At 39.3% G+C, this 15,376-nt stretch overlaps 1 protein-coding gene across 12 annotated transcripts in view; it reads right to left on the bottom strand.

The window, feature by feature from the left end:
- GRIK1 (glutamate ionotropic receptor kainate type subunit 1) overlaps nt 1-15,376 on the bottom strand; it is a 406,303-nt gene that overhangs the window by 45,172 nt on the left and 345,755 nt on the right. For 9 of the 12 annotated variants that reach the window (XR_012432063.1, XR_012432062.1, XR_012432064.1 and 6 more), the window contains exons 9-12: nt 14,396-14,440; nt 9,001-9,114; nt 6,739-6,942; nt 5,284-5,507 (exon numbers count right to left, since the gene is read on the bottom strand). Coding sequence is in view for 7 of the 12 variants with exons in the window: in XM_005548855.4 (XP_005548912.3) it covers nt 5,284-5,507; nt 6,739-6,942; nt 9,001-9,114; nt 14,396-14,440 (587 nt within the window). In the remaining 5 variants the exon portion in view is untranslated. The remainder of the gene's footprint in view (nt 1-5,283; nt 5,508-6,738; nt 6,943-9,000; nt 9,115-14,395; nt 14,441-15,376) is intronic. The other 3 variants (XM_005548856.4, XM_005548860.4, XM_065541428.2) reach the window with 1 other exon arrangement.

Raw genomic sequence — 15,376 nt, 5'->3', positions numbered from 1 at the left:
CGGTCTAGCGATTTTGTAATGCATCAAAGGTGTTGCAAACTGAATAAATTAGTGAACAAAATATAGAGTTGAATTTGGAGTGTATTTGATGTTTTTTGATAGTCCATGGGGAAAAAAATCGCAATCCTAAATGAAGAGACAAGGCTTACATTTGGAATTATCCTGGTCCAGGCCTAATGGTATACATTAGTACTAACTACATAGCATGCCTCCCTGGAGAATTTCAAATTCATAATTTCCTTTTGATTTGTTTTAAATTTGTTTTCAGAGCTATGGCCTGTGGTCACTTAATCACCAACCCTGGTTCAGTAAGTGGTATGTTTTCTATAGCATTATTATAACTCTGCCTCCATGGTGGTGTGCTATAGGCCGTAAACGTTTCTGGAAAAACAACTAGTAGTGTGGGAAGTCAACTTTGAACAATTCACTCAACCTCTCTGGCCTCAATTTCCTTATTTGTGAAGAGGAGGAAATCCAGATTATCTCTGAGGGTGTACTTAAAATAAAAATCTGTGGAACCAAATACATTTTTGGTTTTTTATTTTTTTAAGCATCTGTCTGGCCTGTGTAACCCAAAGGAGGTCTCTGCTCTGTGGTTACTTTTGAGGGCTATCTTGCCAAGTGGTACTTATTTTTCCAAAAAGACATTAGCAGAAGCTCAACGAAGTGATCTGGAAATAATTTAAAATGCAGTCATTTTTAGCACTGAAAGATTTGCCATTTGTCATTGGGTCTTTTCAACACAAGCAGGAGTGTTAGAGTAATGTTAAAACATCATTCTCCAGCCATAAAGTTTCAGCAGTAAACAATGGCAGGTTGCTGACACACTGGAGAGAACTGGGTTTAAGGTGAATACATTATCTATATGAAAAGCAGGGCATGCTGTGAATCAAGCACAAGGAACTAAGCACACAATTCTTCTTCATGAAAAGCCATTTTCTAGACCTCCAGACACCTTCTGGAAAGTGTTCAGTGCCTCCTCACTAAGTCTTAGGGGGACTGGGATAACAGTCTCGTAGTTTATCCCAGCATAATGGAATCCGACTCATTACTGCAGCTTCTCCACAGCTGCAGGGTACACCATGCAGGTTCCTATGAAGCTGATGAATATAGCTTTAATTGCCAATGCCGTGCCAATACATTTTAATTAATGTTTCAACAATATAATTAAGTTTTGAATTTGCACACTCTTATAGCCATAGTAGTTTGCTGAGCTGAAGAAATGAATACCAATATTAATGAACCTATTAATTGAAACAGCATGCAGAGTAAAGATCCCGTTACTTAAACACTATCATTGTCACTTGTACAATAATTTAAAAATATTAATTGAAATAAATTAAGAGCCTAATGTATTCAAGAGAAGGGGTTTTATTTTTTCAAATAGACCATAAGACTTGGCAACCACCAACCCCTCAATATTCTGACATTTCTCTCCCAGATATGCTCCCATCGATGAGCTCATCCCTTCCCTCTTTGGAAGGCTGCTTTTAACTTTGTCTTGTTTCATACTTTGCACTTATAAGAGAGCAATTAATCTAATTTTTGTGTGGCAAAAAGAAAAACTGTCTAAACAGCAATATGATTCTGCCTGCTCTGCAGAGATATTTTAGGTCTTTCTCTCTGGAATTCTGAGTGACTTGTGGAGCATGTGGTCTGGTGAATATTAAACAGTGACATGATGCTGTGCTGTAAGACACTGGCTTTCTATAAGGCAATAGACCTACCTGTTGCCTGGATGTAGACATTTCAGCTTGGAATTTCTAACACCTGCGTAAAGATAGCCAGTGCGACAGCAGTGTCAGCATTAGGAAGTCCGGTGAAAAGATAAATATACGACCTACACCAAAGATAATCCGAAACAGCTATCCCCAAATGACTCTCAAGAAATCAATACTGATCTTTACTAACATGAAAGAGAAGGGAGCAAATGTGCTTAAACAAGTGCTTAAAACGTGCTTAAAACAAAACTTTCATATAGAAGGGTAGCCTTATGTTGAAATGTGAAAGTTCACTTTAGGTTTATGTTTGTTTCTGTCCGGCTTACACTTGAATGGAAGATATGAAACAAGCTCACACCGAAGTTTTCTAATTAAGGGACTAATTTTTATGGCTGAGAATGCACAGTAGGCTGCATTGAGGAGAGAAAAATACATTCATCTTTCAAGGGAGGATGCTCTATTGAATTTGTAATATAATGGTTGGTTTTGTATTATAACCGTAGAATTTACCTTCAAGGGTTTTCTAGATTTTTTTTTTGCCAAATGTCAACTTTAAAAATGTCCATTTTTAAGAAGACAAACATAAATTATTAAATGTAAGCAGACATTCTATCTGGATATTTGATCTATTTAAATTGTTTATGATGGACATAATTTTTCAGTGTTAAATATTTTTCAAAAAGTGGAAAAATTGCCAACCACAAAACCAAAACCCTGACATACACACTTATTAAAAGTCATAGTAATTAAATATTGTTTTCCTTAGTTTATCCTACCGATGTCTACATCTTTATAAATTTAATTCAGTTCAACAAATAATTTTTAGGCATCTATCTAGTGAGGGCATTTGCTTAAATGCAGTGATGGGGCTTTATTTTTCCCCTTTAAAAGAACATAAGAGAATACAATTCGTAACATAAATTCCAAAGTCTCTCTAGAGCTATAGATAATTATGAGATTTACTGTTTTTCATTTCCACTTCCCTAACTTGGAATGCAAACCACTAAGGTGATAACTGAGGGTACAGAGTGACGGAGTTCATGGTCTCAAACTATGGTGGTAGGAAGTAAAGGTGAATTGGTACATCTACTCAACCAGAATTTTGTTTTTGGGAATCAACTCTAAATATATGTATTTGTGGCTTTATGAAGCGGAAGCAGGGGAGGATTCTAAGGTGTAGAGAAGGCAAATGTAGTTGGAAGTAGAGTCTTCATGACAGTACCCTTGTGCCCTGGAGGGAGATCTTTTCTATATTTCATCACCATACTGTTTCCAAGTTTGCACTGGATGTATAACACCTCCACTTCTGAATCAAGACAGGGCAAGAAGGCAGTGGAAGAGGAGATAAGAAGAATAAGCTAAATAAGGAAGGACTGGCTTATAAATGATACTCTCGGTGAGTAGAAATACCGAATGGATTGCATTGATGGTGGTAATGGGGACGCTGTTAACTTAATAGAAATAAAATGAGTGAAGTCCGAAAATATGGAGGTCTGGGTCACCAAGAGCTTATGGAAGAATAAACAAAATAAGGAGGGGAAAACTACTGAATGGTGTGCCATTCTGACATACTCTGATGACATAAATAAGGAGATTTAAGTGCACAGTTGGAGTCAAGTGTAAAAGGGTACTTGATGCTGCTGGCGTTTCTTCTCCCACTGGCTTTGGTCAAGTCATGTAACAAACCATGTATTTGCTCATCAACATCGCCTTGCCTGTTCTACTCATTAACATCACTGCCTAAACAGAGCCTCAGACTATGACATATGGAAACTCACTTTTGCCCTGCAAAATATGGAAACTACTGTTGCCCTGGGCTGCATGAATCGCTCTACCATTCCTAGTATCACCCAACAGGTATGGGCCTCCGGACAGAGGTATGCAACAACAAGTAAACACAAGATTACCTATTAGAAGGTGCTTCACCTTAGGATAGTCATTTATTAAATGGCCATTCCAAGGCAATATTAACTTCACTGAGGAGTCAGTAATGAAAAATACACCTCCAAAGGCAAACAATTTATTTTTTGAAAATTTTATACGCAAAGCAATATTTTCTTTGTTTCGAGCGTGGTTTCTCAACCTTGGTGCTATTGACATTTTGGACAAATAATTCTTTTGGGAGGTGTCTGTCCTGTGCACTGTAAGATGTTTGGCAGCATCCCTGGACTCCATCCGCTTGATACCAGTAGCACTCCCTACTCCCAGCCATGACAACTAATGTTTGTAGACATTTCCAAATGTTCCCTGGGGAACACAATCCCTCCTAGTTGAGAACCACTGATTTAGAGTATTAAAAATACAAAAGGATAATATCACTATACATACTGTCAATATTTTATTTTCTGAAGTAAGGCATACTGAAAGAGAGCTTTGGTCAGTAAAAGTATAAAATCTGAGCTTTAGTAATGGTACACTTTATAAGGCACAGAGAACTTCAAAACATTCATTTCATACTGAATGTATAAATACCCACATGTGAGAGCCCATATCGATTCAGTTTGAGTATGTTTGCCTTGTGGATCTTTAAAACCTTTCCAGCCTGGGTTATTTTCCCAAGCTTTCTTTATAATTACACCAGGGAAAGAGTTACCTGGCATTAATCAAAACCAGACAGTGGACAATGACAAAGAGCTAGCATGAAGAAATATTTCTCTTAGAAATTCCTGGAGGGAAAACAAAAATTGATTAGGGAAAAAGTTCACTGAGTTTTGTTGAAAGGTGAAAAAGATTGAAAACAAGTAGGGACATACAAAAGCAATTATTTTTCACATGGCTTATCTAGGGATAGCAAATGTTTAAGCCAACAGAAAGATAAAATAGCTGTTTCAAATTCAGCATCAAAGGTAGTCAGAAAATATGATCTACTGAAAGGTATAAAAATCCTTTAAGGAACTGTGTAGAGCAAAATGGTTAAATACAGAGTGAAATCTCGAAAAGTAAAACCTGAACTGAATCATCTTAATGGTAGCACAAAGGTTTCACGCCTCCAGGCTCTGTATGTAAGCAACCTTTCCTTTCAGCATTATTTCTAGAATGCTCTTTAACTTTCTAATGCCTTTAAAAATAAATTTAATAATAGAACTTTTAAAGTATTTTTCTTCATTCCTAAGGATTTCACAATCTTTTTACTCCAGTGTTTTTTATTTGCTATGATAATTCTTCGCTAACTTTTTTATGTTTTGCTTATCCAAGTATTCTAGGGGTCAAATATCTGGAGACGATTTTACAATTCCAATGGAAACATTTTACACATCATTTGAGCCATTGCTTTTGTTATAAATCAAGGAAAATGGCTAAATAACCATTTTATGTTGCTTGAAATAGGGATAAACATAAACTAATATTAAAAATTATCTTCCTCTCTTTTAAAAGTAACTTTGTAAATAATTAGAAAACATTCATTTACAGAATGGCTTTTATATGGAAACCTTCCAAGAATAGAACACTAGGCAAAACTAAAAGTACACTTTAAAGTTCTTCATTTTTGTCTGCCTCTGGGACATACAGAAATCTGAGACCGACCTACACCTCTTGTGAATTCAGTGGTTCTCAAACTTACCTTGCAATCACAAAGAGTACACAACTGACTCCCAAGCAGGCTAAGAGCACATACATCCAAATATCTGGAGACAGGGGGTTGAGGAAGGAGAAAACGCCTGGATTGGTACCATTGGGCTTCCGGTAGAGAATGCTGATGCCTAGGGTCATGAAGGGTTTGGAGAAGTCAATGACTTTCTCCCGCACGTAGGTGATGGTAAGAGGAGCCACTGCCAGGTCAGCCCTCTGCAAAAGCAAGTCCAAAATTGTCAGCTTAGTCTAGTTTCTTTGCAAATGTCTGAACTTTTCCTGGGTACCCCTGATTCTTATTCCTAATTCTAAATTCTTCTTACTCGTGAAACTCCCGTGATGATTCTAATACAAAAACAGTCTATTTACACAGTTACATTTATGAAACAGTATCAGCAAAGAGAAACCAGAAAGTATAAAATACACACATACGTACACAAACATATATAAATCATTCTGGAACTAAACGAAGACAAAAATGCAGGAGGGTGTCTTTAAAAAGGACATGTGAGAAAAAGAAGGAATGAGCAACTTGGTTGTACTATTAATTGACATGATGAGATTTTGCTCTGAGCTGGAAACTTTAAAATTCTTTTTTTTTTAGATGGAGTCTCGCTCTGTCGCCCAGGCTGGAGTGTAGTGGCACTATCTCGGCTCACTGCAAGCTCCGCCTCCCGGGTTCACGCCATTCTCCTGCCTCAGCCTCCGGAGTAGCTGGGACTACAGACACCCGCCACCGCGCCCGGCTAATTTTTTGTATTTTTAGTAGACACGGGGTTTCACCGTGTTAACCAGGATGGTCTCGGTCTCCTGACCTCGTGATCTGCCCTCCTCGGCCTCCCAAAGTGTAAAATTCTTAGTTTAAGAATCACTCAAGTTTATGTTCAGCATGAAAGAAGGACCCACATGATATGATTTGGCTCTGTGTCCCCACCCAAATCTCACCTTGAATTGTAATAATCCCAATGTGTCAAGGGTGGGACCAGGTGGAAGTAATTTGATCATGGGGTAATGGGATCTGGTGATTAGGAGTGAGTCTCATGAGAGCTGATGGTTTTATAAGTGTCTAGCATCTCCCCTGCTTTCACTCATTCTCTCACCTGCTACCCTGTGATGAGGTGTCTTCTGCCGTGATTATAAGTTTCCTGAGGCCTCTCCACCCATGAGGAACTGTGTCAATTAAATCTCTTTCCTTTATAAATTACCCAGTCTCAGGCAGTTCTTTATAGCAGTGTAAAAACAAACTAATGCACCATATATTTTTATCATTAATTTTTATCTTTACTTTCCCTTCTGAGTAAGCAAACTCCATTTCTAGGTTGTTTTCTTTGCTTCTTAAAAAATTGTTATGATTCAAGAAAAGGAAACATTTTTTCTGTCATCATTTTTTCCTTTCTTACTTTCTCTTATGCATATTTTCAGATATGTTAGAAATACTGTTACTTACGTGATCTATGAGTTCCTTAACCATCCCGTTCCACTCCCCTTTGTCATTCTGGGCCCCGTATTTGCCATCCGGAACTAGTTTAACATCATAAATGAAACCCAGGATGTTTGACAATTCTTTCAACAGGTCCAGGCAATAACCTTCAAATCTGTCATTTCCATATAGAGGCTTATCAGATTTCCTGTACATAACATAGGGTTCTTCCTAAATGAAACAAACCAAATATGAAAACCCTATTATAATGAAAGGAAGAATTTATCCCATCAGCAGCTCAAAGATGTGAAATATTTGGTAATGATTTTGAAGAGCTGAGAGTACTGAAGTCATTCACTCCTCTGCCTGCCTATGTCCTCTATAAATTCAGAACACTTCCTATATTTTAGTTTCTTTCCCTTCTGCCTCTTTCGGTGGGAGCTTTTCCTTCCTCTGTGGAGGGTGCGGCTGTGCGGGAATGGTGTGATGGATACATAGTCACATTTAAACGTTGGGTCTGAGAAGAAGAAAGGTGCAGAGGGCAATAGGGGCCCAGATGCCTGGCCACCCACTGTGCCAATACCCAAGCTTTTTTTGTATGACCCCTCACCCTTCTGGCTTTTTTTTTTTTTTTTCTTTTTTGACGGAATCTCGCTCTATCGCCCAGGCTAGAGTGCGGTGGGGAGATCTCAGCTCACTGCAAGCTCCGCCTCCCGGGTTCACACCATGCTCCTTTCTCAGCCTCCTGAGTAGCTGGTACTACAGGCACCCGCCACCACACCTGGCTAATTTTCTGTATTTTTCATTAGAGATAGGGTTTCACCGTGTTAGCCCGGGACGGTCTCAATCTTCTGACCTCGTCCCGCCTCGGCCTCACGAAGTGCTGGGATTACAGGTGTGCGCCACCAAATGTGACCCTGGCTTTTAACTAAGAACCTCATGACAGAGAAATCTATATCACCAAGTATTTCCTTTCTTTCTTTGCACCTCCAATCTATGACTATTCTCATTTCTTCATCTAAATTTCACCTCAATGTCACTATTCACTTATGATTTATATATTTTGATTGGTTTCCTTCAGGGTAGCCTATTCCAAAGGCCATTGCTATGTCTTGTTTTATCATCTTTCCCATCTTCTTTTTTCAAATCACCTCAAATCTCACATCTGGTCATTCTCTGCTTATACATGTACATCATCAGTCCCCTCTCCTATAAATAATGGACATTTCCCTACTACCATGCATCTATAACTTGTTAATTCTCATTTGACTGAATGAATGCTCATTTTGTTTCATAAAATTATAATAGTAGCTATAGTACTGACATATTCTTTATGTTTAGGTTTATCCTCAAACTGATAGTGGGGTCATTCAAACACAGTAGAAAACCCTGTGTTTTCATAAGACAGGCATAGAGAAAGTAGTAATCAGAAGAGCAAAGCAGTTTTTACTTTGGATAAACAATTCTCACAAGTTAATAATAACAACAAATTGATTAGACATTGTGGACTGGTTATGGCAGTATGTCTGCAAATAAGGATTTCAGGGAGGCCTACCATGCCCAACTCCCTGGAGAAAGGAAAAAGCAGAAAATAAGCAACTGGTAGCTGTACAGTGGCTGGATGGGGCATGACCAGGGCTCTAATAGGAGGCAGGACTTTACAAGAACAGTTAGTAAAGGAGCTGTGTACAGAAGTGTGAGCAGAGCAAAGGGAGCCGAGGGAAGTAAGGGTCTGATTTGGCAGCAAGTCATAGACACACATGCAACAGCCTCTTCGGGAAACCTGCACCACCCAGGGCTGAGGCAGGAGGGAGGAAAGAATACTCTCGAAGCTCAGCGCAGCTGGACCCTAGAAACAGTGCTACTGATGGGCAGAAGCTACGGTTGTAGAAAGTCAGAGGTTCTGAAAAAACTAATAGCAGTTGGGAGGGAACGGGAGAAGAGCTTCTGTTACCTCTCTTCCCCCACTTCCCTAGTCTCTTGCTAGGGTCTCCACATGGTTGAAACTAACCAACAGCCAGAGAGCAAGGGAGACCAGTTGGGAGGGGACAGACAGCGGGGCTGAGTAGGACTGACAATGGATTGGAGGTGGGAGATCTTCAGAACAATGTTGGAAGCTTGTAATTCAATCTTATTGTAAGTACATACAAACACAGGCTTTTAGTGTTCCAGTTAAAAATAGACATTTGCAGATAGAAGTGTTGGCCTGAAAAAGACAGTTGAGGAATACTTCAAAGCCTAAGGCAGGAGTCTGGATAAGACACCCTCAATTCCGTGAATTCAACTTACCAGAATGGTGGTGACAATGAGTGTTCGATTGGCCAGTGAATCAGTAATATTGCTGGACTTGTCTTTGTTGCTGTCCGTCATGTTAAGCCCACTGTTGGAATTCCAAATCCCAATCTACACAGAACACAGTACATCAGAGGCTGCTGGCTGTCAGTGTGGCATTTACACCAAAGAGAGGACCCTTCTCTACCAGGAATGGGCACAAAAGCTCACAGTTTGGGACACCAGGGCATCACAGTGGAAGCTACTAAACGTGGGGAAATGAAACAATGGAGGAATGAATGTGCAGACAAAATAGGATATATCTGTGCTACTGGGGGCAGAGTAGGTGGAGGTCTTTTTCTTTTTTAATTTAGTAAGCTCATTGTTCTTTTTTAAATTAAAAAACATTTTAAAATTCTTAAATGAATATCAGATTTTTCTTCCTATATATATTTGTTGAGTATCTACTTATGGGCCGGGCACTGCTCTAGGCATCTAAGGACTAAACAATGAATAAAATATGCAAGAGTTTCTTTCCTTGTGGAGCTTACCTTCTACTGATATAAACCTTAGGCTGCCAAAGTAGTATCACTAGTTTATTTAAAATTTATGAGTAATGGAGTGAAGGAGCAGGGTGAATGGCGGAGAGACCAGGCATCTAAAAGGGAAAGATAGTGGGGTGCCGAGGCATGCCTGTAATCCCAGTGCTTTGGAAGGCCAAGGTGGGAGACCAGGTATTCAAGACCAGCCTGGGCAACAGAGTGAGACCTGATCTATACAAAAAATTTTTTTAAAAAATAGCCAGACATGATGGCACACGCCTGCAGTCTCAGCTACTCAGGAGGCTGAGATGGGAGGATGGCTTGGGTCCAGGAAGTCAGGACTGCAGTGAGCCGTGATTGCACTACTGCACTTCAGCCTGGGTGACAGAGCGAGACACTGAAAAAACCAGAGTAATTTTTTCTTTAAAAAGGGAAAGAAAAACGGAAGAAAACATGTCATGTGCATGAGAAGTAGACTACGTTCAGGGCCTATCTTCTTTGAGGAGGCAAAGCTAGGCAAAGAGTGCCTCTTGTGAGCCCTAGCAAGACTCTGTTCATCTCTCTGTCACAGCAGCTAGCATCTTCTGTTATGATTTATCGTTTACCTCTCTTGTCTGTCCACTTGGTCATGAACTACTTCAGTGAGGGTGCTCACTTTTACTGCCCACTGATTTTACTGTCACAAAACCAACCACAGCAACTGGCGTTCAGTAAAGACCATTACTCTTTTTAAAAAATAATGATCTGCAATTTTCTCCAGTGGCCAAGTCTCTCCTGGGTTGTGAGGCCGTGTAGAAGTATATGGATTCATTCAGCCTCTGTGGGAACCCAGAAGAAGAGCCTTTGGGATTTTGAGCTATTTTTCCGAATCTTTCTTTAGGCATTTACTGCCAGCCTCACATGGTGGCCTGCAAGTATGTTTTAGAGCCAGGAAGACCTTGTTGCTGTGTGTCCTTGAATGAGATTCTAATCTTTCTGAGCTTCAGTCGATTCTTTACCTATAAAGTATTTCACAGGAATAATGAGAAGATCAAATAATCAGATGATGTATGTGGAAGAGTTGGTGTGTGTTGTTAAGAGCTGCACACGTAGTAACAAGAAAGGACATTGAAACGACTGCCTCAGTCATTTCTTCAACCTTACCCTGTCATGAAGGAATTTGGACTCATTTTTTTAAAAAATTCAGAATCTGATAAAGTAGAAGAGCTATGACAAGTGGAGGAAGTTTAGGAACATGAACACTTGGACCTGCTCTGAGATGGACAGCGTGGAGCTATGCTTGGTCCCTAAATATGTTCCTCCAATGGGAAGACAGATGGGAGTGTTAGGCTCCATCCTCCTTTGCTTTTCTATTTCTTGACTCTGATGTACTGCCTATATTTAGCAGCTGGAAATTCATCTAGCTTGACAAGTATCCCTTTTAGAGACATCAATGCTTTGAGGAAGTTTCAAGGACTATTACACATTCACACATCAGTGTAAACTATTTTAATTTCAGTTTTATTTCCTGTACTTAGTGAGGGTTAGTTGATTGGTGTAGGTAAATGGGGGAATGGGATAGTTTTTGCATTTGAAAATATTGTGATCCTGTCTGAAAAGAGGTGTTTGTTGGGTTCTAGGCTGTACTCTTAATAACGATTCAACATTTCCAGGATCCAGTGTGATGAGTATCACCTAGAATGCACATTATACATCTATTGGTTGAATAATCTTTAGCTTTCTTAATTTGGCTTTAGACTCAGGAAAAGTAGACAGCATTTTCTTCTTTTTCTTCTCAACCTCCATCCCTTCTTCTGAGGCAGCGACCCTTGCTTCTAGGAAATGTAACTCAGGCTAAATATACCTGCCTATTGATTTTCATCCAAGGCTGTGCTTTAGGTTGTGAACAATTGATTCCTAGCTCCATGAAGAGTGTGTGTAAATTGGGTCCTGACTATACTTCTAATTAAACCTTCACTTAGACACTGAGGAGAAGGGAATCTAATTTTTAATTAAGTAAGTATTGAAGGGTGGAGAAAATAACTGTTTTTAGCCACTTGATTAAGTGATAGGATTCATTCTCTTTAAATCTTATTTCTATTAATGTCAAGTATGTGTGTGTTGGAAGGAACTACCATAATATTTGAAAACAACAGTGTTCAATGGCCTAGCAATATCACTCTCTTGTAAAATAAAACTTGAATTTGTAGACAAATACACCCCACAGCTTGATGTCTGGTTTTTCTTTCTTTTGCTATCTGCACTAAAAGTGCAGAAGCTAAGAATCATTGCTGCTGTCGACCCGGTCAACTAAGTCCCAAGTTTAAACTTTCCTCCTTAAAATGAGAAAACAGTGACCATTTTTTTCCCTTATTATCTCTACAGAGGGACCTACAGAAGATCCTTTAAATGTAGACCAGAAGAGTATCAAAATATAGTAAAGGTCAGGCTATTCCTGGGAAATGTACAGTATATATATGCAGTTTGAATGACTTCAGTCTTCTGTTTCCAAACTTGTAATCAGCAAAACAGAAGTGTGTGTGTGTGTGTGTGTGTGTGTGTGTGTGTGCGCGCGCACGCACATGTGTGCAACTGTGTCTTTTAAACCCAAGTAGTCAAGTGGCTTTATCTGTTACTTGAAGTAAATGAATATGTTGTCAGGAAATGGATGTCTCCCTTTAAAGAAGTCACATCTCATGATTCATGTATGCTGGAGAGAGGGGTGAAGTTAAGAAGATGCCTGGACATTTGACATTTCGGTCCTGTTCTACGACCTAGGAGGAGTGCCTCCAGGGGGTGGAACCTCGGTTTTCAAACTTCATAGTGAAAGCAGATAGCAGTCATTTACCAGTGAGAAGTAATGGAGGTTGGATCAGTTACTTGTGGGGAGGAGCACTCTGTATCTAAATTATCTGGCCCTGATTTACTTTAATTTGTAAGCTGGCGCAAGGGAGCAGCCATGTGTTATCTAGACAACTGAGAAAAGCATCTGAAAATGAGTGCCCAAATGACCTTAGGCAAACTTTTTTAAAAAAGCGATGCAATAAAAAGGGCGTTCAGAGAGTGACTAGTATCTATCTTCTAAACCTAGACAGTGATTCATGTAAACGCAACATCTAAAATGGCTGAGGGAAATAATCAGGTATCTGGGGAAAAGATAAAGGTATGTGTATTTCCTGTATTATGAGCCTTATATCACACATCTTTTAGTGAGGGATGTTGTAAAGATTGCTACCTCCCTCTTTTGGAAAGAATTTCGGGTGAATAATACTATTCTAAAATAAGTCAGAGTACTGAGGACAGCTTTTGGAATTGAAACATGATGAAGGTGAATTTTTGTTTTAGTTGGAGACTTCTGGAGAAAGTGTGATGTGTTTGTTGGGTCTGACTGTGTCGCCTGTGCTAGAACTCAGGTTACCGTGAATTTTTGACGAGGAGTCATAACACAAAACAGCACACCACGGTATATACAACTTACAGGAACATGAACATCCCTCTTCCAGGAGGGAAGAGGCATGAAGGCATAGAGGATCAAGACCAGAAAGTTACATCCCTGGGGAGCGTGTGTGGCTCTTGCAGCTTAGTGACAAATAGAGGACATCCCCCCTCCCCTGTATATAATTTCAAAGCTTGGATTCCATTCCCTAGGATATTTGTATTAGATTAATTCAAAGGGCCCAGAGTCTCAAGATGGATTAGTATAATAGGTTTTTTTTTTTCCTTTTTCTTTTTCTGGGTGCCAGTTAGATTCATCTATTTACCAGTGAAATTGTAGTGAGGAAACCAGATCACCTTCTACGTGCACTTAGTAGCCTTGTTCACTGAAGATTAAAACAAGTCTTTTAAACTTGTGCTTTGAAAATTTAAAAAGAAAAAAAGTTTGAATTCATCACTGAGTACTACTAAGAGGGAGACAAGGTTTTTGGCTACAGGGAGAAACTTGTGTACACTTTCTGTGACATAGCTGATAATTTGAAAGATGAAAGTGAACCTGACAAGTTGAACAACCTGAAGCAATTTAAGATCTATTCATCAGTCCATAGATCTTTTTTTACCAAGTAGTTTTAGAGAGACAGAGACAGAGAGGGAAGGAAGGAGAGGAGGAAGAGAAAGAGAAAGAGAAAGAGGAGACGAAAGAAAATGTTTACTTATCAGGGGGACCTTTCTCTGATTCAAATGTTTTTAATGTCTCATATTTGCTTATATGAAGCTATGCATATTCATTGGCAACATGGCACTGTATAATAAACTATAAAATAGTGGGTGTTATAATTCACAAGATAATCTTATTTCCTTTCCAAGGTCCCTAATGTTTGTGTCCTCTTTAGAACTGTGGCTCTAAAACAAATTGCAAGACAGTATGCTCTGAAGAAGGTATCGTGCAAAACAAAAGATAGCTCATGAGAAAAGGAAATTTCTGAAAATGGTTCATATTTTGTGGTGGTGACATGGGAGGAGATGTCCTAGCCTTCTGACTCTGTAGCCTATTTGACTAGTCTCATGGATCAAATCTATTATTGTTTTTATCCCCCTTAGGGAAAATATTTAGTGATTTGAGAAGGAATATAAGTAGGTCAGTGTCTCCTTCTGTTACAGTTACCTGCTTTCAATCCTAACAGGGACTGATCCTGCCTGGGAGAAACAAAAATAATCTTGGGGCAAATATTTAATCCATCGTTATTTAATCCATTGCAAACCTGTTTTCAATTCACAGGTGATGTTGTTGAGAGAGAGCATATTCAATCACTCCTCCTCTCTCTTTACATGAAACATCCCCTCTAAACTGCAATTGGAGAGCTACAGGTCTGGTAACATTGGAAGGGCACAGGCTTTTCCAATGACATTCCCCATCCCACCCCCAGGTTTCCTGCAGGTGTTGTCAGAGTACAAACCTTCTTCCACACTTTATACAAGTGTTTAGACACTTCGCCAGCAGCCTTGGTTTTCAGAGAGAAAAATAAAATAAAAATAGCACTTAATTAAAATGGAGAGTGAAACCCAGAAGGAATCATGGTGTGTGAATGCTTAGAGTGTTACAGTTCCCACCCATTGTTTGGAATTTGCATCTTAATTCAGTATAAAGCCTGACAATAGGAACAGCAAAGAGATGAATCAAGACTTGTGTCTCACAGAAGTTACCTGGTGGTAAGACTCAATTTTTACTTTTCCTTTTGCACACCAAAAAATGCTTTAAAGTGCTTTTCAATGTATACAGCTATGCTGCAGTGTTAAGGGTCTTCAGTGTTCCTTAAGAAGACCCTTTTAAGGCATGGGTAACTAAAATCAATCAATCAGTCAACCAGCAAATCAATCAATACACACACACACACACACACACACACACACACACACACACACACACAATTCCTAACCAAAAGAAGAAGTATGCTTGATGACTTATTCTTTGATTATAGGTTTCCAGGCAGTAGAAATTTGAGTGAAAGTGAGAATGGGATTTTTCTAATAATTTTCCCTATTGAATCCAAGAGAGGCTGACATAAAAAGATTGGGTGTTTCCTCCCTCGAGAGAGACATGTTGGCTTCCCTCATTGCCTTAAGGCCCAATCAGCCTTCTCAGGAATTGAGCCCAAGACACCTGAAGAGAGAAAAGTTATTGCAAACAATGAAGAGATAAGAAACAAATACAAAACACTTTCATCTAATTCGATTTTGCCTTTGATGGAAAAACACCAATGCAATGTGCATAATATTACAGTGTGTAGGTAGCTGTGAAAGCATAACAATGGCTCTCCATCTATTTCATCATTCACCTAGCCAAAAAGATGTTTCCTTAACAGCTTTTCTTCCCCCTGCAGTGCTATACGAAAGAGGAGAACAGAGTGGGGAAAAGACTCGTGCTTCAAGAAGCAGAC

Source organism: Macaca fascicularis, chromosome 3, assembly GCF_037993035.2.
Source record: "Macaca fascicularis isolate 582-1 chromosome 3, T2T-MFA8v1.1".
Classification (NCBI taxonomy): domain Eukaryota; kingdom Metazoa; phylum Chordata; class Mammalia; order Primates; family Cercopithecidae; genus Macaca; species Macaca fascicularis.
The sequence above is the reverse complement of the archived record's forward strand: the minus strand, read 5'-3'. Positions and strand labels throughout refer to the sequence as shown.